The sequence below is a fragment of the Miscanthus floridulus genome, chromosome 9 (genome assembly GCF_019320115.1).
Source record: "Miscanthus floridulus cultivar M001 chromosome 9, ASM1932011v1, whole genome shotgun sequence".
NCBI classification, from domain to species: domain Eukaryota; kingdom Viridiplantae; phylum Streptophyta; class Magnoliopsida; order Poales; family Poaceae; genus Miscanthus; species Miscanthus floridulus.
Window position 1 is genome coordinate 9,866,693 of NC_089588.1, and position 24,013 is coordinate 9,890,705.

Here is a 24,013-nt window from a genome sequence, read left to right on the forward strand (position 1 = left end):
GAATCCCCATCTTGTGTTGGTTGTGCGGCACCCAATTGCGGTTTGGCGTGTGATGCAAATTAGCTCGTGAACCTCCAAGTGGGTGAATCGCTACAACGAGGACGTAGCTTGCCAGCAAGCAAGTGAACCTCAGATAAAAATCTTGTGTCATTACTATTTCAAGGATTTCATTGTATTTATTGTTGATCACCTGCCACGGCGGTATAACCCTCTCTATCACTCTATTGTATTTACTTTGATATACATCTTGTGTAGTGATAGCTTTCCTTGCTAGTTGTAATTAGATTTCTTGCTAGTTCTCTAGTAGTAGTTTTTAGTCTTAACTTTTGAGTGCCTAGAAAAGTATAGCTCACTAGACTTGTGGATAGATGGCTTGCATCTTTCTTGTAGTGCTAGCGCAAAACTTGCATTATGACATTTAGTTATCTAACCACCTTGTCTTAAGTGTTGTTGTAGAAATTTTTTTAGGCTATTCACCCCCCTCTAGCCATTTAGGATCTTTCAAGTGGTATCGGAGCTAGTACACTATTGATTCAAGGCTTACAACCTTTGGTGTTAAAATGGCTCAAATCAATAATACCAAAAGGCCACCCCAATTTGATGGCACCAATTATAGCTATTGGAAGGCAAAAATGACAACACATATCAAGTCAATCAATAGAAATATATGGCAAGTGGTAGAGACCAAGTTTGAGGTTGCTAATCCGAATGCTCCCACCGCCGCCGAAGAAGAAAAGTTGCAAAACAATGACATTGCTCTTAGTGTCATTCATGATGCTATCAACCAAAGGGTATTTGAGCAAATCAAGAACATGGAGATGGCTCATGATGCTTGGGTAAAGCTAGAAGAGTCATATGAGGGCACACAAGCCGTCATGGGCGCCAAAGCTTATATCCTCAAAGAGAAGTTTGCTAGCTTCAAGATGAAGGAAGATGAGAATGTACCCGAGATGTTTCATAGGCTCCAAGTGTTGGTAAATGATCTAAAGGAGCTTGGTGAGGAGGTGAAGGACAAGGACTTCTCTCATAAATTCTTGAGATGTCTCCTTCTAAGATTTGGCATGTTGGTCACATTATTGGTAAGGAGTGGTTTGGACACAATGACACCAAACCAAGTGCTTGGTGATGTGATGATCGATGATACATACCGTGATGACAAGGAAGAAAATGAGAAGAAGGATGAAAAGAAGAAGAGTGTGGCATTCAAGGCCACATCATCATCCAAGGGCAAGGCCAAGCAAGAAGAGTCAAGCAATGATGAGTGCCCAAGTACTTGTGATGAAGAAGATGGTGAAGCAATGGCTCTATTTGTAAAGAGATTTGGCAAATTCATGATGAAGAAAGGCTATCGTGCTAGAAGAAAGAAGAGATCCTCCAAGAATAAGGATGAACCAAGAAGATGCTTCAAGTGCAATAGCAAGGATCATCTCATTGTGGATTACACACATAATAGTGACAACGATGATGACAAGAACATCAAGAATAAGGGCAAGAAAGAGAGCAAAATGATCTTCAAGAAGAAGAAGAAGGGAGGATCATATGTAGTCACTTGGGATAGTGATGCATCCACAAGTGATGATGATAGTGATGATGAGAAGACATCAAGCAAGAAGAAGGCTCTTGCAAGTGTTGCTATCAACAAGCCTTCACTATTTGACTCTCCATCATGCTTCATGGCCAAGGGCTCAAAGGTATAATATTATGATGAGAGTGACAATGAAAGTGATAGTGATAACAATGATGAACCCACTAAAGATGAACTAATTGACATGCTTGAAGATGCTCGTAATCATTTTGACATAAAGAGAAAGGAGTGCAAAGAATTGCGCAAGAGCAACAAAGCTCTTGAGCAATCCTTTGAGGAGCTAAAAGCATCTTATGAGAGGCTAATGGAAGCCCATGAAAAGCTTAAAGAGGCTCACACCAAGCTTGAGAAAGCTCACTCTTCTCTTGTTGTCCAAAATGAGAAGGAACAAATTCAAACAAGTAACAAAGGCTTAACTTGTAATATTATTGATGAATCCTATTATAAGCCTAGTGTTATTGCTCCCACTAACCCTTCTTGTAGCACATCCACTTCTACCTCATCTACTAGTGATGGTTTCACAAGTGATTCCTCACTAATGCTTGCTAAAGTGCTTGGTAGCCAAAGATTTTCTCTCAACAAAGAGGGATTGGGCTATACCCCAAGAATGGCAAGGCGACCTTTACAACTCACAAGACTAGTTTTATGAAGGGCAATGGTCCATTTTGCACTAGATGCAAGCAAGTTGGGCATGTAGAGCAAGCATGCAAGAACAAGAAGAACAATACTAATGTATCCTCTATTTGTTTTGATTCTTGCTACATGCTTACCAAGGGTACTAACGGTGTAAAGGCAAAGTTTATTGGTGCTCCCATTGTTGGCCCAAAGAAAAGGCAATTTGGGTGCCCAAAAGCTTAGTAACTAACCTTGGAGGATCCAAGCAAGTTTGGGTACCTAAAAAGAATTGATCTTTTCTTGTAGGTAAATTACAAAACCAAAGGAAGGCATTGGGTGCTTGATAGTGTGTGCACTCAACACATGACCGGTGATTCAAGAATGTTCAATTCAATCAAGTCAAATGATAACAATGAGTTTGATTCTATCACATTTGGTGACAATGGGAAAGGCAAGGTCAAAGGGCTTGGTAAGATTGCAATATCCAATGACATGAGTATATCCAATGTGCTGCTAGTTGAAAGCTTGAACTTCAATCTATTGTCGGTAGCTCAATTATGTGATCTTGGTTTCAAATGTATATTTGGAGTTGATAATGTAGAAATCATAAGTGTAGATGGTTCTAATTTGATATTCAAAGGATTTAGATATGAGAACCTCTACTTGGTTGATTTCAATACTAGTGAAACTCAATTGTCAACTTGCTTGCTCACTAAATCTAGCATGGGTTGGTTATGGCATAGAAGGCTTGGTCATGTTGGAATGAAAAATTGAATAAATTGGTTAAGCATGATCTAGTTAAAGGCTTGAAAGATGTAGTATTTGAGAAGGACAAACTATGTAGTGCTTGTCAAGCCGGCAAACAAGTTGGAAATACACATCCTAGCAAAAGCATGATGAGTACAAGTAGAGCTTTTGAGCTATTGTACACGGACTTGTTTGGACCAACCACATATACTAGCATTGGTGGAAACAAGTATGGATTTGTTATAGTTGATGATTTTACAAGATATACATGGGTATTCTTTCTTAGTGATAAAAGTGAAACATTTGATATATTCAAAACTTTTATCAAGAGATGCCTTGAGTTTGATACAACTATCAAGAAAGTTAGAAGTGACAATGGTAGTAAATTCAAGAATACTAGAGTTGATGAGCTTTGTGATGAATTTGGAATTAAACATAAATTCTCTCCCAAGTACACTCCACAATCAAATGGTCTTGTTGAAAGAAAGAATAGAACACTTATTGATATGACAAGATCAATGCTTAGTGAATACAATGTGAGTGATTCTTTTTGGGCCAAAGCTATCAACACGGCTTGCTATTGTAGTAACCATCTCTATTGTCATAGAATGCTTGAGAAGACACCATATAAACTATTGAATGGAAGAAAGCCCAACATTGCATATTTTAGAGTGTTTGGTTGCAAATGTTATATCTTAAAGAAAGGCACAAGATTGAGCAAATTTGAGAAGAAATGTGATGAAGGGTTCTTACTTGGTTATTCAACTACAAGCAAAGCATATAGAGTATGGAATAATTCAAGCAAGATAGTTGAAGAAGTTCATGATGTTGAGTTTGATGAAACAAATGAATCTCAAGATGAAGATGAGAATCATGATGATGTGAGAGGTCCACTATTGGCAAATGCAATGAAGAATATGGACATTGGTGACATAAGACCTAGAGAAGTGATAGATGAGCAAGATGATGAATGCCAAGTATTCACACCATTACATGTGAAAATTAATGCAAATCAAGCTAGTTCATCATCCCCAATGCAAGATCAACAAGTGGCAAGTACATCATCTCAACCAAATGACCAACCAAGCTCAAGCAATCAAGTGCAAGTGCTACAACCAACTAGTATTACAAGAGATCATCCTATAGATCAAATAGTTGGTGACATTAGAAGTAGTGTACAATCAAGATCAAGATTGGCTTCATTTTGTGAACACTACTCATTTGTATCATCTATTGAGCCTACCAAGATAGAAGAAGCATTACAAGATGTTGATTGGGTGAATGCAATTCATGAAGAGCTAAACAACTTCACAAGAAATCAAGTTTGGAAATTAGTTGAAAGACCAAAGAACTACAATGTCATTGACACTAGATGGGTCTTTCGCGACAAACAAGATCAAGATGGAATAGTTGTGAGAAACAAAGCAAGATTAGTTGCACAAGGATATACACAAGTGGAAGGTCTTGACTTTAGAGAAACATATGCACCGGTTGCAAGATTGGAGGAAATTAGAATCTTATTAGCCTATGCTTGTGCTCACAACATAAAGTTCTATCAAATGGATGTGAAGAGTGCTTTTCTCAATGGCTATATCAATGAGCTAGTATTTGTTGAGCAACCTCCCGGATTTGAAGATAACAAGAAACTCAACCATGTGTACAAGCTAAAGAAGGCATTGTATGGTTTGAAACAAGCACCTAGGGCATGGTATGAGAGGTTGAGGGATTTCCTATTCTCAAAGGGATTCAAAATGGGCAAGGTTGATAGTACTCTCTTCACCAAGAAGATAGACAAAGACTTGTTTGTGTTGCAAATATATGTGGATGATATCATATTTGGATCAACCAATCAAGATTTTTATGAAGAATTTGGAAATATGATGGCCAATGAGTTTGAAATGTCTATGATTGGAGAACTTAGTTACTTCCTTGGACTTCAAATCAAGCAAATGAAGAATGGTACATTTGTGAGTCAAGGCAAGTATATCAAGGATATGGTCAAGAAGTTTGGATTGGAGGAAGCCAAGGCAATTCATACACCTATGGGAACAAATGGTTATTTGGACTTGGATTCAAGTGGTAACATGGTGGATCAAAAATTGTATCAGTCAATGATTGAAAGCCTACTCTATGTAACTGCATCAAGACCGGATGTCATGTTTAGTGTATGCATATGTGCAAGATTCCAAGCCTCACCAAGAGAAAGTCATTTAAAAGCAATAAAAAGAATATTGAGGTATTTGAGGCATACACAAGGAGTTAGATTGTGGTATCCCAAAGGGACTAACTTTGAGTTAATTGGATATTCGGACTTCGACTATGCGGGATGCAAAGTGGATAGAAAGAGCACATTGGGCACATGTCAACTGCTTGGAAGATCACTTGTTTCATGGTCATCAAGGAAGCAAAATAGTGTTGCACTTTCAACCGCCGAAGCCGAATACATATCCGCAGGTAGTTGTTGTGCACAACTACTTTGGATGAAGGCTACTTTGAATAATTTTGGAATCAAGTTCAAGAAAGTGCCATTACTATGTGAAAATGAGAGTGCTATCAAGCTAACCAACAATCCAGTTCAACATGCAAGAACAAAGCATATTGATGTCCGCCACCATTTCATAAGAGATCATCAATTAAAAGGGGACATTTCAATTGAGAGTGTGGGCACCATGATCAACTTGCCGATATATTCACCAAACCATTGGATGAGAAGAGGTTTTGCAAGATAAGGAATAAATTGAACATACTTGACTTCTCCAATATGTGTTGATAACACCCCCTCTAGCCATCCCCCACATATATATGGCATGCCTCTCCTCCAAGGAAAGCAAAGGTAAAAGTTGTTTGGCATGCATACATTCCTTGCTAAGGACTTGCTTAGCGCATCTAGACATACTTTGCACTTATTAGGCTTATTCACTAAAAACAAATGTTTTTAATGATTATATGGTGCCACTATTGCTTCTATGTTTACTATGATCTAGTGGTAGCATATAACTTGTTTATGAGCTTGTGAACCTAGTGTTTGATCTAGCTAATGTGTATCAAGTATTTAACTCAACACTAGCAAGATAACCATTGCATGATGTGTGAAGAAGCTTGTTATTGGTTTAAACCGAGTTAAATATCTTATACATGTTGTCTAGTTTAAACCAATTAAACTATTGACTCAACCCTAAGAGGCTTATTCACACCCCTCTAGCTATTAATTGACTAAAATCTTCCTACTAAAATTGGGTACCTTTTGTGATAATGGATGACAAAGGGGGAGAAGTTAGTCACAAAGATAGAATGAGATAAAAGATACAAAGGGGGAGAAGTGGTACAAAGATATTAAATGCATTATGGTAAAAGAGATTCCATTATAAAGCTTGCATAACATAGGGGGAGAAGTTAACACAGGGGGAGAAGTTATTTACAAGAAAGATATGACAAAAGGGAAGGATCTATTAAAATTTAAGCACACAAGTAGGGGGAGCAAGCTCATGAACTTGATTGTTGCCTTTACATGAGCATATTCATATGATCGATTGCATTGCACAAGTTTCTAAATTTAATTAACATGCTTGTGTGGTGTATGATAGAAATAGAACTTGTATGGTGATTGAAATACTAGCATGCATAAGTGATAGCTAGATATGCTACAAAGTGATAGTTTCACCAAATGACACTAGAGCCTATCATATAATGTTGATCTCATGAGGTATCTAGTTGTTTATTGTTTTTCAAGTGGCTTTCAAGTGGTATCTAGCTATCCATGGTGCTAAGGATGGTAGAAATTGTGCACTCCGATGGTATCACGCTTCAAAGGTCCATTCTTTACTCCTTAGCATTCATTTGGTAGTTGTTCACTCTCCCACAATTCTTATCAATACATATGTGCAATGCTTTGTACCAAACTCATCTAGCACATATGTAGGGGGAGCTAATAACTACCAAACCGAATTTGTGTAACTTGTCCAAATACAATTCATGAACAAAATGCTTGGACAAGCAACTCAAGTTCAAATTGATTATATTTCATATCTTTGTGAAGGTTGTCATCAATTACCAAAAAGGGAGAGATTGAAAGCCCTAGTTTGGTTTTGGCTAATTGATGAAACCTATTTGGACTAACCTAAGTGCTAAGTGTGTGTAGCAAATAAAGGATTGGTCCAAGATCAAGTTGAGTGTTCAGCTATGACACTAGTGTGCTCGGCCAAAACTCTTATGTGGTCGGCTATGGCGCTAGTGTGGTCGGCAAGGCACTTGAGTGGTCGGCGTGTGGTCGGCTGTGCTTTGGAGTGATCGGCCATGGTAAAGGAGTGGTCGGCTATGATGTTCAAGTGATCCAACTTGAAAAGAAGAAAGAGAAAAACAAAATGGGCTCAAGGCAAAGGTATACTTGATAGGGCCATTTTGTTTTTGGCACTCAAGACACCATAGAGGGTGTCAGGGTATTTAGGATTGATAGTCGTACTATGAAGAGGGGCAAAATTCATTGTGAAATGCGGTTATCAAAGTGCCACTAGATGTTCTAACTCATTACATATGCATTTAGATTCTAGTGAGTGCTAACACCCTTGAAAATGCTTTGAAAATATGCTAACACACATGCACAAAGATGATACACATTGTGTTTAGCACTTGGGAGCAAGGGTGAAGTGTTGGAGATAAGAGAAGGGGTCACTACTGTGACCGGATGCTGGTCCCCATGGGACCGGACGCGTCCGGTGACAAACCCTAGGAGAAGGGCAGCAGCGCAGCGGTGATCGGACGCTGGCCCTCCGGCGCGACCAAATGCGACGCTGCCTCGGTTCCTCGATAGGCAGAGCAGTGCAACGGCGACCGGACGCTGTGGCGTATCCGGTCAAGCTGACCGGACTCGTCTGGTCAGGAAAAATCATTTCTAGAACCTCTCTGAGTTGGATCGGACGCTAAGGCGTTGCGAGTCCGGTCAGTTGACCGGACGCGTCCTGTGCGAGTGAAGTGAGCATGCGCAAAGGAGGCGTTGCACGCCAATGGTAACATTCAAAAGGCTAGGACACATGGTGTCCAAAGAGTGACCAGACGCTGGTGACCGGACGCGTCCGGTGCACCCTGCAGTGCGTCCGGTCGACGCGCAGTCAGCCCACTAAAGGGGCCAACGGGTATGTTTTCAATGGGGTGTCTATAAATAGTAGTTGGCTGGCTTTGAGGTATCTCTCTTGGCATTTTGACATTCTTAACATCCCTTTGAGCTAAGCATACTCCCTCCCACTCATCTCCTTGCTCGATAGTGCAAATCAAAGTGAGATTGAGTGATTCCAAGTGCATTGCTTGAGTGATTGCATCTAGAGGCCCTTGGTGATTGGGTTTCGCTGTGGATTTCTCTTGTTACTCTTGGTGTTTGCCACACCTAGATGGTTTTGAGTAGCGAGGATCGTTGAGCGGAGGGTGGTGTTTGTCTCCGGCTCCGATCGTGGTGATTGTAAGGGGTTCTTGAGCCTTTCCCGTGGGAGTTCACAAAAGGCATCTCTAGTGGATTCCTCATAGCTTGTGAATCCCCATCTTGTGTTGGTTGTGCGGCACCCGATTGCGGTTTGGCGTGTGATGCCAATTAGCTCGTGAACCTCCAAGTGGGTGAATCACTGCAACAAGGATGTAGCTCACCGGCAAGCAAGTGAACCTCAGATAAAAAACTTGTGTCATTACTATTCTGAGGATTTCATTGTATTTATTGTTGATCACCTGCCATGGCGGTATAACCCTCTCTATCACTCTATTGTATTTACTTTGATATACATCTTGTGTAGTGATAGCTTTCCTTGCTAGTTGTAATTAGCTTTCTTGATAGTTCTCTAGTAGTAGTTTTTAGTCTTAACTTTTGAGTGCCTAGAAAAATATAGCTCACTAGACTTGTGGATAGGTGACTTGCATCTTTCTTGTAGTGCTATCGTAAAACTTGCATTATGCCATTTAGTTATCTAACCACCTCGTCTTAAGTGTTGTTGTAGAAATTTTTATTAGGCTATTCACCCCCTCTAGCCATTTAGGACATTTCACCGTGTGCCGTGGACACACGACAAAGCTACTGTTTCCGGTAACGAACCATCATGCTGCTGACTATAACTTTAATTTTTACGTCTAGTCATAAAGTAATCTCAAATGTGCCTGGAGTACTACTGCATCTCAAACTCATTATGCACCCTATTTCACTGGCACCTCTCCAGTGCGTCGTCAAGATTACAAGGAACCATGCATGTTCGTCACTAGGAACCATGCATGTTCGTCACTAGGCAAGGAGGCAGTGCAACTCCTGCTGTAGCAGTGTACGCCACCAGGGAAACTGTGCTCATATATTGGGCTCTTCAATTTCTGAGAAATTTGCTCCCCTTGCCTGTTCAATGTTTGTAAGTGAATGTTACTTATAGTGTACTTTGAGTATGCAACTGTTTTTAAAAAAAGAAAAAGAAACCAGCAGGACACAGGAGAGGAGATCAGCTGCTCAATCATACAATCTCCGAACTAAAACAATGTTTTGCCAGCAAAGAAACTTCTGAATGCCAGTGCAATCCATCTATTTTTTTTAGAACAACCAGTGCAATCCATCTACCTAAGCAACACCACACAGGAACCGATTTTGAACTGCTGGATCAAAGTCAGAGTGGGCCCACACGGGAGCCGTCCATATGGAAGAGAGGTGGGACCCATCTCCATCTGGAAGAGATGTCGGCCAAATGTAAAATCAGAGCAATCAACCATGAAATTTAATGTGGATGTGGATATTATGTGTGTCTGTAAGTTGTGTGCTAATTCTACACTGAACATAAGTGCAGTCGCCTCTTTCTCACTTCAGCAATTAACGGTTGACGACGAGCATGGAAACAAAGGTCATGGAGGAGACATGAGACTTCCTTGATGTGTGGATGACGAACATGGAAACATGGCACCACAACACGAGTAAGCAATTAGGCAGAATCCGACACCAAAACAGGGACGCTGTGATCAACATAAGCACAAGCCCGAATTATTATTAGTATTTAATTTGGCCATATCATCATAATTGACGCTGTGATATTACAACTCTTACGGCAAAGTGTGTGGATATCACATTTCATTCAAAAAGAAAACCAGCAACATTATGTAACAACTTCTACATACACTTTGATTCATGCATGCGTTGGCTAAATTTAGGTGAAGCTCTTGAGAGTAGTATGCCTGAGAGGTTGAGATACTTGAGAGAGCCCAAGAACTTAGGAATATGACCAGTTGGCCCCTCTAGTTCGTTCTCGCTGAGGTCAAGATGCTCTAGATGATCCAGAGCAAGCAAAGAAGGACTTACCTGGCCGACCAAATCTGGTTGATCGGCCAATTCGGTTGCTGCACCTGACGCCTCTCCACCGGCAGCAGTCCTGCTCGCCGTGATCACCGTCTCGCTGCCACGAGTTGAGGCGGCCTGCAGGGTCCCAGGTGACACCTTGCTTGAATGCCAGCAGGGCGTCCCTCTCGTGCGGTATGCAGCTCGGACTCTTTCTGTTACCACTGGCGGGTGGCTGGGGCTGCTGCTGTGCATGTGTGGTGAGCAGGGAACAAGAAGCAGCTGAACAACACGAGCATGCCAGCTCGGCGATCCAGCATGGTGGCAACGATGGATAATAATGTCCCCATGTTCAGCTTCCTGTGAGTGGTTCTATTGGAAGCCATGGTATGGTAGGTAGAATGGCAGGATCAGTTCCAGTGTGTCAGAGGACTCACTACCGGAAACAGTGACTTTGCCGTGTGCCACAGGCACTCTGCAAAGACAAAAAAAAAAACACTCGGCAAATGCTTTGCCGAGTGTAACACTCGGCAAATAGCACACGTCATCTACAGACACGGCATCTACACTCGGCAAACAGCTACAGGTCAAGATGATCTACGGTGTTTTTTATCGCGCACTCGGCAAATGGTTTGCCGAGTGTCAAATTTGACACTCGGCAAAAAAAAGTGGTTTGCCGAGTGTTTTTTCAAAATACACTCGGCAAAGGATTATTGTTTGCCGAGTGTTTTTGGGAATTACACTCGGCAAATCTATTTTCCAAAGAAAAAAATAATTTTTTTCTCAGCATACCATTATTGTTTGCCGAGTGTTTTTGGGAATTACACTCGGCAAACCAATTTTCCAAAGAAAAAAATAATTTTTTTCTCAGCATATTTTAGTTTAATAGTTGCCATACAAAACACTCTTAGTACACCATAACGCAGACCCAAGTTACAATGCTATAGTTCATGCAACTAACATATAGGAAATAGATAGAAGTTTAGTAATTACTACTTCCTACAAGCCCTTAGACAGCAACACAGTAGCTGCTACACATCCATTCATCTCCATATCCTACAGCCAAAACAAGAAAAATATAACGAATCATGAGAAATTTTGTTAAATATGCAGTAAAACAATATAGCTGATTTCTTGTCCAACGTCTCCGAATTAAAAGAGTGATCATAGAGAGCACTACAAGTAGGGATGGCTGAGAAAGAAAGAGCTAACGCGCTATATCTAAAACCAGGAATATAGTAACTAGAGCAAATCTGATTATTTACTTCAGTTCACAAAGCTACCTGATATTATATTGGGGTTCATTTATGTTGTACAGAATAAATGAACACTACAATAATCTCCAAATTCATTGTTTTGGCAATCTGATCACACTCTTAAAAATAATTCTTACACTTCCTTCAGCCCTAAGTGACAACTATATTCAGATCCAAAGAAATGATTTTCAAAGAAGCCAAATAAGACATGGAAATCATTCGGTCAACATTAAAAGGCAGGGAAGAAGGGAACCTGCGGAGATAAGTGATGGTAGCGAAGTCGCTCAATATGGCATTCATATCCAAATTTTGCAGCAAAGTCACTCTATATGGCATTCAGTACAAATCTGAGATTAATTGACAACTGGAGCTCAAGCAAATATAAGTAAAGACAATGCTTCCCCTTTCCCACATTCTGTACAAGTAGCAAAATTTGCTTTGGTAAAGCAATAAAACAGTCTATATATGGTCGATGACCTGAAACATGTGAAAAACTGTAGGCATATGCATGCTACTTCATCAGTTCATCTAAGCAAAACTGTCCTTACAAACATACGTGAAAACTTCATCCAAGCAAAACTATCTTTAGAAACAAAAGTGAAAAGGAACATATTTTTAGAACCAAAAGTGTTTAGATATCTATGCAGAAGTAGTTGCCAGATGTAAATTGACAAAAGTGCATGCAAATGTTAAAACAATTTATTAACCTATATCTAGGTAATAAGGCACAACTCAGTGAGGACAAATGGACTGCATGTCTGTTCAGCAAATCAGTGAAAAATGCAGCTGCCCAATACAAATTCAGTGCCTATTGTTCAATTCAGTGTTCTAGCACCACTATAGATGGGTAAATAAATTGCCTAAAACAATATAAAAGCGTTTGCTTCTTGTACATTGTGCACTGTTGGATTATATCTCATATTGTGCACCTAAACCAGAGGTAATGTAATTTTTTAATGTCCACACAGTACAGGTAGTGCTTCACAGTGTGTAGTAATAGATGAGGCCAGCAGGTGTGTTGCTAAATTGTAATCCATTATCTATTCATATTTCAGTTAAATAACTATATCATTCAAATTCACTGTGAAATGGCTACCACAAACTTTTACCAAACTATTTAAAACAATGGACCAGATGTTCCACAAAACTGATGCGAAAGCACAGCTTCTCGTACTTGATTGAGGCAAGAATCTCCAGCTGAGATCCCAACTTCTCTTCGGCTGTCTTCTCAGCCTTGACGCGGAGCTTAGCCAGTTGCTTCCTCCTCTCATAGGCAACCTTGGCCTTCTCCTTCCACTTCTCCTCAAGCTCCTGATAGAGCAAACAAGGGCAGTCAGATACGAGGACACGGTAGGATAAATTTCAATGTAAAAAGAATACAGCCATAAAACATCAACAACTCCTACTGCCACTCTTAAGTGCTCACATGAACGGGGTCTTTCTAATTGCAATGTAATGGGCCTCAGAGATCTTGGTGCACATTAAGATCACCAAATGGGAAAACCCATCAAGAGTAGCAAATATTTTGATCACATCACAGGCACATCACAATATATAGACAAATGAATGAATCCATTTACAGGAGTTGGATGCAATGAGGCCAATGTAATAACTACATACAAAACCATACATAATGATGTGAAAATGATGTATCATCATAACAAATGTATGTATCAAATAATCAACCACAATGAGAAATGGCTCAGATTTACCCATTATCAGCATGACAACTGCAACTTAATTTCACCTGGAGCTTAATTTAATTCTCTCTCTCTAATGGGAATTGAACTGGCCACAGAACTGGTTGCTTGTACTGGTACAAGCCATCCTAGTTAAGCAGCAAACAGAACAAAATATCCCAAGTACCAGCTCATAAGGTGCTAAAGTGCAGAAGTTCTCTAATGGAAACTTGATTCATCACAGCCACTCAAGAGTAGTACAAAACAAAAAAAAGTCACAAGGCATAGTTAGGGAAGGGGAGAGCAGCGCAGCGTGGGCTCCCCCGGCGGTAGCTGCAGGAGGTCCACCTACAGTGGCAGCACGCTCACCTGCGAGAGCTACAAACACTATGAACCACCAGTACATGATCCAACACTATGAACCACCAGTACATGATCCAGACCCAGGTCTAAACATAAGCAAATTAAATATGTCACTGGTAAAACAAGAAAGGAAGCCTAAGGAGTGGAGTTTAGAACACACTTTTGATATTTCAAGTCCAAATTAAATGTCACTGGTAAAATCTAGTGATACTTCCATTAGTTACTGATCAGGTACAGCATGATAATTGTCAGATTCCATGTACATACTTGATATCTTACCTTAGAAATCTATTTCCAACTAGAGTCAGAGTATGAAACTGTAACACCCCCGGTGTTTATCACCAGTTAAGCAATGGGTTTGAGCACAAACATGACATGTCAAGTGGTAATCAAGGTGTCAAGATCCAATCTACATGATGGAGCTTCAACTTAAACTTGGGCCACACACAACTGCTTACATATGGACCCTTGTTAAGATTATGCAAGAGTAATTCTAAGCATGCTTCTTCCATGTACATTACATCCACATGCATCCATCTAGACCCGTAGAAAAGTTTCATGAAGTTTGGAATCAAAAAGTCACATGAAATGATAAGTCATATCTTTGCATGAATTGCTTTATCAAGTGACTGGAAACATATGAAGTCAACCAAACCTTGTAACCTTGCTCAAACGACTCAAATTGAAATCTACAACAAAAGTCATGAAGGGTTCGTGTTGAGCGGAGGACAAGAAAATACCTCCATCGGTCTAAAACTTGGATTTAAGCTTTACCGCGATGCTACTTTGACCGATGTTGACCAATTACTTATAGTGCTTGCATGGAGTTACACCTTAAATAAAAGTTGAAGTTTAAGTCAAATAGAGCCAAATTTGTTTGATGCTCAAGAGCTAGTTCAGTGCATAGCTAGGTCCAATGGAGCTCACAAGATTCAATGAACTGCTGTTTTTGGAACCCTGAAATTTGGCTAAGTGTAGATGACGAACTTCTCGTTTTCAGTTTCAATGTACCCATATTTGGCGAATTTTAGTTTGCAAACCATTTCGAATTTGGGAAAACTCCTTTAAGGAAAGTTAGAGTACTCTTGTAGCCCTACACAACGGTGTAATCGGTGGAGCAAATAATCGATCGGTTTAGGAGTTATGAGGGGAGGAAAATGAGATTTCAGCTTGTATTTTCGCGGTGGTATTAGAATTTTGAAAATGTTGAACAGTGGCCGACAGATTGCTCTGGCGCTGCAGCTCGCGTGGCCGCCATGCGCGTGGCTCGCCTGTGCTGCATCGCTGCCACCTTGCCGTGCACATGTAAAGGACCGGCACCCTGCCTTCTCCACTCTCTCACTCTCCCTTTCCCTTCCCTCTCCTGCTCTCTCCCAGCCGTCATTGCCGCGCGCCGCTGCCGTGTGTGCTGCCGCTCGCGCTGGCTGCGGCCATGCAGCTGCTGCCCGCTGCTGGCCAAGCCAGGGCCCCGGCGCGGCCACGGCCCTCCTTCTCAACCGGCCGGCCAAGCCTCAGCGCGCTCGTCCTCGCCTAGCTACGGTCACCGGTACGCCGCTCTACGGTCGCCTCGGGCCACTGCCGCCGCAGCCACGCCGCTACTGGCTCCAGCCGGCCGGGCTAAGGTCACAGCCAGCCACGGCAGAGCCGGCCGACCCTTGTCCTGCCCTGTCTGGCCACGCAGCCGGTCGATGCAGCCGCTGGCCGGTCCCGACGGCCGCAGCTCTCGTGTGTTCAGTTTGAAGAAGACGAGGGACGTTGCGCAACAATTCAAGAAAAGCAAAGGGTCTAAGTGCAAATCCATAACTCATTTAAATAGTGCCTGAAGGACCTCTTCGCTGATCTTTGAGTTCAGCTTTCCGCAGGGACCCCGATGCAAGAGTTCAATTTCCTTGTTTTCTCTGGTTTTTACAGTTTTGAATGCTACACTTTGAAAATCCGTATTAATTAGTAGAAAAATCCTAAAATAACAAATGTGGACTTTTTGGAATCCTTGTGAAATTACCTATGTACTAGATCAATAATATTACATGTTTTAGTTTAAAGGTTTAGCTGTAAAAATAGATTTAGGAAGTTAGGTTCTTAATGCTAGTCATGTCTTGTTCTTTTTATAACTGCAGTTATTTTACTCAAATAAATGTGAAATTTTTATGGAGTGCTCATAAGGTTATTGTTGTTGTCTGGTAAAAATTTCAGAAGTGTAGGATTTATATTTTAAGAGTTATAAAAATAACAAATGTACTGTATTGCCTTGCTCCAACCCTGAATAGTCCTGCATGCTTGAATTATTTGGCTTAGTTAAGTTATGAATCATGACTTCATGATAATACTTGAGTTGTAGTACTTTTATTAAGCTTTTCAAAAAGCTAAATATCATGATTTTTGGTTAAGTAGGTCTTGAGTTATACTTGCTTAAATATCAGTGGCTGTTTCTGCCCAAACTCTGACAGGGTTACCTTGTTGGTATTGTGGGGCCTTCTTAATAGTAGAATTTGCTTTAGGTGTTTACAACAAAGTTGTTTAGAATTTGATAAGATTTCTAAAAAGTCTAGAACCACATTTATTGGATATGTATAACTCCATTTATAGCTATTTAAAGTGGCATGTCAGTTTCTGTCTATGTTTTGACAGAGATGCAATTATTGGATTAATTGACCCTTCTAACTGTAGAATCATCTTAAGATGATAATAAGAAAGTTATAGATAACTCACCTAAATAGCTTGTGTTAAATTTTCATGGCAGGTGGCCAAGTAGTTTGTGAGTTATGACTGTTCTAAGTTGGTCTTCAGAAATTGTAGCTTTCTGGAATTTCTGGACCAGCCTTGATAAATGTGCCTATTTAACCTTGTTAACTTTGGAATCATGCTGATAGGTTTAAATATCAATTGTAGACAATTTCATAAGATTTCCAGAATGTCTTCTTGCAAGTCATTTGGATTTGTGTAACTTCAGTTATGCTTCTCTGAAGTTGCAATCAGTTTTATGTCCATGTCTGGATAGGTCTGAAACATCTACATGTTTGACCTGTTTAACTTTGTAATTAGCTTTTTATGTAAACATCAATCTTGTAGACAATTTCTATGGATTTTCATAAAGTCTTAGATCATCCTTGTGGGATGTTTGTAGCTTAAGTTATGTTGGAAACAAGTGACTGTTTGCTGCTGTCCAAATCTGCTTGTATCTAGAATTGTTTGCTTCTACTTGCTCTTGTTTGTATGATTGCAAATGGTTATCTTGGACACCTAGAGTTAAGGTAGCAGGCCTAAAATGTTTTGCTAAATTGTGAAGTACTTGATCATGTATAGCTAGCTGGTTGTATGACATGCTTATGTGTGTATAGTGTAACATATGCTTGTTTAGTATGCTTGTTGCATTCCTTCATGTGTATTCTTTATGTTCATGCATCTGCATCTATGCATCTCATCCTAGGTACGCTAGGTACAGCACGTGGACGTGGAGCGCATGATGTGGAGACAGACGATGGTGTAACGGTGGGCTGTCCAGAGGATGGAAGAACCCCTGAATGCAAGTGCTAGGACCTGAGATGTCACCAGGATGGTGCAACCTAACTGAACTGACTTGTGTCGGATCCCAGGCAAGCCCCGGAGCATTCTAAGCCTCCCATGTTTTTACAAAGATCTTGAGTATCTTTTATTGTTGATGATGCATTAAGTATAGGAATTGGTTGGAACCAATTATTGCATTATATCCTTACCTTGTCCAGATAAAATCCTATGAACCCTAATTAAGTGTAGGATCGAATGATGCTTAGCTATGCTTAGACCGGTAGAAGTCGGGTGATTTCCTGTCACCTGCGAGATGTAGGATGAGCTCTGGTCATGGTTGGCTATAATTGCTATCATGGAAAAGAACCATGTGTTAATAATGAAAAGAGACCGGACGGGATGATGGTAGTGCAGCAACAAGGCATGGAGGTCTTGGGTGTGAATCTATCCCCGTCTGTGTCGTTTAAGGACCGATTCGCTGTATGTCCTCATGTCATGTTGAACGCATGCCTATCACTTAGTTGGCCGGATAACTCGTTCCGACCGCGAAACCGAGTAGCTCAACTCAGGCCGAAAGACCGAGAAGTGAAAGTGCGCACCCTGGCGGTAGTAAGGATGTGCGGGGAGCTATTGGCGTAAGTCCGAGGTGAGATTGACCACCTGGTAGAGTGGACTCCCTGAGGGTGCGGCGCTGCTCGGAGCCGCGATTCCTGAGATGTACCAAAGGTGACCCGAGGAAACCCTTGATCAGGTGGATTGGGTGAGTGTTAGGAATACCCCTCCAGCTGGATAGGAATCGATTCGAATCGCCGTCTCTCCCGGATAGTGAGAACTTGACTGAGCAGCGGCAACGTAGACTCACTAAATTTAATGATATGGTTAAATGATGATGATGATGATGACTATGATAATGAGCCATGAATTACCTGATATGGTTATTATTGTTTGCAACTTAATTAAGTGATTGATTAGTATAGGTGCTAATATAGATGGTAGGTAATGGCTAAAAGTCGCTGCTATTATAGGCGGATAATGCTAATGATTACTCAAGCTTTTATGCAAAAAGGTTGTCAGCTCAGCTCCATCAAATAAAGCCTTGCATAATCCTTGGTGTCACTTTATTTCTGGTTTATGACGGGTAAGTCTGGCTGAGTACATTCGAGTACTCAGGGTTTATCCCACCATGTTGCAGGTGAGGTTCTCGGCCTATTGAAGATGGTGGCTAACCGCCGGTGGGCTCGGTGATTCTATACTTACTTCTCATCTATATGCTTTTGTCGGATGATGTCACTTATGCTAGCAATGTATTTGGAACATATATTAATGTAATCTTTTGAAAGCTATGTTGTTTTCACTAATCGGTTTTGAAACCCAAACTTGTAATATTATTTCCGCTGCAACCCTGTGTATGTGATGTGTATTTGCTTAATCACGCGATCTTGGTTGTGATGTTGATTTATCGAGGTCTTTCGGAACACTCGGCGGACTACCGGGTTTATGTGAGTGAAAGTATGCGCGTGTCAACGTGTTAGCGGGGACAGCCGTACTTGATCTTATATAAATTGGGCGGTTCTATTACAGAAACCACAGAGACTTAGAAAGACACTAACATGTCAGGTAGTCCTGAATATAGGCCAAAATCCCAAGAAAGACACTTCTCAAAATAACTAACTGCTGAAGTGAACTACAAGAAAGTGAGAACTTAAATATGCTCAATTCGACTTACCTATGACTACAAATTATTCAGTTCATATATAAGTGGACTATATAAAAACAGAAGGCTATGCAGTACACTAATACTGAGACAGTAGAAACAAAGAGATATACCACAGAGACATGACCTGCTGCAGCTTAGCATCTCTCAGTATATACATTCTCTTCTTTGCACTCACGGAAGATATAACTACAACACATAGATGAAAATTTTTGAACCTGGAGGGCACAGAATGACCTACCTGGCTGCAGCATCGTCGATTCAGATTTCAGAAGGTGTTGCATCTATACCTTCGGAGCAGCTCCATTTGATGAGGAAAGGATAATCTAGCAGAGGGCAAAGCCATTGGAAAGGATAATTGGATCATCAGTTTCCATTGCAGATACATGTAGCAAGATACAAAGCTAACGAGAGATCACTAAACCGTAGACCCAATTGACATGGGTGATAAAATAAATATCAAAGTTAGTAGGCATAATACATGTACACACTTGGGATTACATCAGATCCGAATACAAATAGCTAAATAGCTCAAGTTAGGGTTTCGGTGCTCAATTTGGCACAGCAGGAAGGGAAGAGAAGGAGCGGGCATACCTGGTGTGGTGGGTTCCCGTCACCGGCAACGGGCCCAAAGAAGACATGGGAAGCTCGGCGTAGGGCGGCGGCGGTACCTGACGGACGGGCACCGCGTCCTGCCTCTCCTCGCCCGCTGGCAGCAACCACGCCGAGGCCAACATGGTGCCCTTCCGTGTGGAGGAGGGAGGCGCCGACGGCCGGATCTGGAGGAGGGAGGTGCCACCGGCCGGATCTAGAGGACGGAGGCGCTGCCGTGGCGGCGGCGGCGGTCGTGTGTGCTGCGGTGGCGCTGGCATCTTGGGCGCAGGTGGCCAAGCGGCGCGGGGGGGGGGGGGGGGGGAGGGGGAGGGGGCGGATCCGGCGGGGAAGAAGAAGGGGAGGGAGGGGAGGGGCCGGCCGCCAGCGGGAGGACGGGAGGGAGGGAGGGGCCGGCGGCGGAGGGAGGGGGCGGGTGCGGGAGGAGGGGAGGGGAGGGTGCGGGAGGAGGGGTGCGGGTGCGGGTGCGGGGGGCTGGGGAGGGGTGGGTGCGGGAGGAGGGGGTGTGTATGTGAGGGAGGGGATTTTCTATATTTTTTTGCTTTGCCGAGTGTTGTTTTTGGACACTCGGCAAACCTCCCTTTTTGCCGAGTGTTTTTTTGTAACACTCGGTAAACCCCTATTTGCCAAGTGTTTTTTGTTTGACACTCGGCAAACCTCTATCTTTGCCGAGTGTTTTTAGGATAGCACTCGGCAAAGAATTTGTTTGTCGAGTGCCCAAGAAAATATACTCGACAAATATAAAAACACTCGGCAAATTTGAGGTTTCCGGTAGGGGTAGTGACCGTTATAGGATGGATCTGTCAATATACGGGTCCGAGGTCGTCAGTCACATAGCGTGTTCATTCAAGCGGTCATCTCATCCATTATTGCCAGCTAGCCACCTAACAATCTAATTATCGGTGCGTGCTGGGCAACTTGCAGAAGCCAGAATGTGGCAGCTTGTGTTCGGGCCTCTCTGGTAGAGATTCTTAGGCAGCTTCACAAAGTTGTTATATAGCTTCTCTACCAAACAGGTCCATGGAAACGGCTTCTTCATGCAATCTCTTAGAAATGCGCTCTCACAAGCCAAAAAAAACTAGCTTCACCCAGCTTCATCATGCCCCCAAGCTGGCGTGGAGAGCAAGGGCCGAGCGGAGCCGCAGTGACGCGGAGGGCCACGCGGGGCCGCGCGGAGGTGCTGGATGGCTGGAGAGATAGCGGGAGAGGCGGAGGCATGCAAAAGAGGAGATAATTGGAATTTTGCAGAAGCCAGAAACCATATACCTGGCCATCTTCTGCTTGCGCAGATCCTCTTGCGCGATCGCCTGAAGAACAAGGGACCTGCCGCCGCCGTTAGAGTCCACTAACATGAGCACTTGACTCCACTATCCCGAAGACTATAGGTATATATAGGACTCGAGCACAAAGACACGATTACACGACGTTGGCTGACATGATAACTGACTAAACTGAAATACCTGAAACTAAATACTCAAACTGACCAAACTAACACCACAGCTAGGATTACATCATTCACTGTCCAGTGGCAGACTAGCAGAGCTCTGTGCCCGGCGGCTGCGTCATGCATTTGTGCGCCCCCACTGTGGAGCTCGTGCCCGGCGGCTGCGTCCCCGCACGGCTGGTGCTCGCTCCCAGAAAAGCCCGTGCGTTGCACAGCTCGCGCCGGAGGCTAGCGCTCGCACTCGGAGGAGCCCGCGTGCTGCAGAGCTCGCGCGCCCCGCGGCCGGAGCCCGGAGGCCCACGCACATCGAAGCTTGCCCATGGCCACAGCAGCAGCAGCCCGCAGGCACCCCCAAGCGCCACCGCCTCACCCCCGTCCATGATCCACAACGAGCTCAGAGTCTCGCACCGTCGATTCCCTCTTCGAGCTTCGCGGCCTCGTCTTCTCCAATAGGACCATCCACGACACCGACGGGTGCCACCTACATATCGTTGACTATGGCCTCGGCTACGGGTTCCAGTGGCCGGGCCTGCTGCGCGTCCTCGCCGCAAGAGAAGGCAGCCCGCCGGAGCTCCGGTATGGACCTGCCGCAGACTGCTGCCGGAGTGGACGAAAAATGTTAAGCGTTGTAGGCTTTTGCTTTGAATGCGTGCTGAGTCGTTGGATACGGAATGGAGGGTGGAGATCGCAGGAAAGTTACAATGTAACTTTGCTCTGTAAAGTCACCCAATCTGGCTCCCTAATTTACGCCCTGTTCGCTTCAACTTATCAGCCCGGCTTATCGGCCATGGTACAATGTTTTTCTCTCACAACAAAATAGCATCGGCCGGCTTATCAGCTGTAGAAACCATCATCCGAACAGCCCGTTAGATGGTTCGGTGTGCAGTTTGTAAATGGTCTGCGTGTTGTATCAGCTGCTTTGGGCGTGTAATAATTAGTACTCTTTGTTCTTGTAGTCTTAGCAGGGCCGTTCCAGAGATTTTTTTCGACCGAAACTAAAATGTTGGGCCTTTTTATATAAACACGATAATACTAGTATCATTCATGGCCAGTATATATACACAAATATATAAAATGTTACTAATAAGCAGTTAACTGAATGCAAAAGCAATATTCACGTGAAATAATTTGTATACGTATTGAATTACCTCAAAATTTTCTTCTAACATTCCTCGATGTGAAAACCTCGATGATGGTGCCAATATCAATCTCCAACAATCGCTTCTCAATGATTAATGTTTACAATCCATTTAACCTTTGGATCTTCAGGATTAGCGTTAGCTGGTTCCTTCATATCTCAAATCATCTATTAAGAAATTTATGAAGATCCCCTCTCTGTTATTGTATCAAAACATCTATTCGTGTTTTCTTCTTTTGTCATTGTCAGAAGCATACTTTCTTGATGACATGGTACCGTTAAAATTTAGAGAAACAATTAGTCAAAGATTAAACAATTTGCAAATCTGAAATTCCAAATGATGTTCGTGTGGGTACGTGAAATCTGAATCAATGATTAACCTTTACCTTAGCGGTCGGCAGTACATGGTTAGGGAATACTCCCTCTGTCCCTTATTATCTGTCGTTTTTTTTTTATTTTCGTGCCACAAGTTTGACTAGATTTGTAGAAAATACGTGCAACATTTGTATCTCTAAATAAATTTATTAAAAACTAGATTAAAAGATCTATCTAATTCAGGGTGGGCGTTCGGTTCTCGGTTCGGTTTCGGTTCGGTTCCTTCGGTTATCGAAGAAATTCGGTTCCTAGAAAACGGGAACCGATCGGTTCCAAAAATTTTTAGGAACCGAGCATTTCGGTTCTCGGTTATTTCGGTTCGGTTTCGGTTCTAACCGAACTAACCGAATTTTTTTAGAAGACCTCAAGACAATAATAAATATACTTGTTCTAAGGCAAATTTATGCAACACTATATTTATTTTTAATAATAATAATATATAAGAAAACAATAGCAATATAGTAACACAAATATATAACAGTTCAAATATAAAACACTACACATAATCCTACAAAATACAAGTAAGTGAAGTATAATTCATGTAATTCGGTTCTTTCGGTTAATTCGGTTAACCGAGAGTAGGAACCGAATTTTCTTCGGTTATTTCGGTTCTTCAATATCAGGAACCGAAATTTTCGGTTCCGGTTCTTTCGGTTTCGGTTCCGGTTCTTTCGGTTCGGTTCTCGGTTCTCGGTTATTTTTGCCCAGCCTTATATCTAATGATATCAATTATATATCATAAATATTAATATCTTTTTTATATAAATTTAATCAGAGTCATTTCTCGGAAAGCGAGAACGATAGATAGGGAATTAGGGATCGTACAGGAGATAGAACAGAGAATCAGAGATTCGTACCTATGCGGATCACGTATTCACGTTCAGCCTCACTCGTTCACGTGCGGCCGTGCCCGCCTGCAGCCTGCCTGCGACTCACAGAGCGGCAGAGTCGCAATCGTATGCAGAGGAAAGAGAATGAACAGTCACCGACTCCGCGACTCGCAGTCGAAGGCTCAAAGCGTCTCGCGTCGTCATGAGGACCGAGGAGTCGCTACGTCTGCGACTCTGCGTACGTACGTTTGTTACTAGGCTCATATACGCCGAAATACTACTAGTGTCTAGGTCCCTGGGGAGGGGCCCATACGGCTCCCTAGGCCTGGGACGGTTGTCCCTCTCGCCCCGCCCCAGGGCCGGGTCTGGCGCGAAGGCGCGTGCGAAGAAGTCAGCGATGGCGAGGCTGGTCCCACCATCCAGCACTGAACCTGTCGCGGTGAACGCGAACGCCGCCGCCGCGCTTGCTTCCAGCAGACTCCTGGCCGCCGAGCACGTGGCGAGCAGCGCGGGGAGTCAACGCCGGCAGACAGCGCGGCCTCCAGCACCCGGAGGTCCTCGTCCCCGAACCTGCAGCGCACTCGCACTGAGTCAGGGGCGGCTGGAGGGAGGTCGAAAGGTGAGCGAAAAGGTCGCAGAGGTCGCGCGGTTGGGTGCAGCAGGTGGGTTGGGGCAGGCGCGCGGCCGCGGCGTAGTACCTGCGATAGGAGAGGCGGGAGGCGAAGAGAGCGAGCGTAGAGGGCGTCACGGCGTTTCCATCCTGCTCCGCCATCGCCGACGGCATCGTCTTGTTTTTTATTTGGTTTTATTTATTTCGAAATGAAAAACGCTCGCCGTCGCCGGAGCTGGATAGCACGTGAATGGGGAGGAAT

At 42.9% G+C, this 24,013-nt stretch overlaps 1 protein-coding gene and 1 non-coding gene across 2 annotated transcripts; one reads left to right on the top strand and one right to left on the bottom strand.

The window, feature by feature from the left end:
* The first annotated feature begins 632 nt into the window (after positions 1-632).
* Positions 633-10,512, top strand: LOC136479196 (uncharacterized). Its single transcript, XM_066477136.1, has 3 exons — positions 633-1,541; positions 1,806-1,986; positions 10,316-10,512. The coding sequence occupies exons 1-3, from the start codon at positions 633-635 to the stop codon at positions 10,510-10,512; spliced, it is 1,287 nt and encodes a 428-aa protein (XP_066333233.1).
* A 2,428-nt stretch (positions 10,513-12,940) lies between these two features.
* Positions 12,941-13,025, bottom strand: LOC136484426 (small nucleolar RNA SNORD24). The gene has a single exon (XR_010765947.1). It is a non-coding gene; the product is annotated as a small nucleolar RNA SNORD24 (small nucleolar RNA).
* Between the last annotated feature and the right edge of the window lie 10,988 nt (positions 13,026-24,013).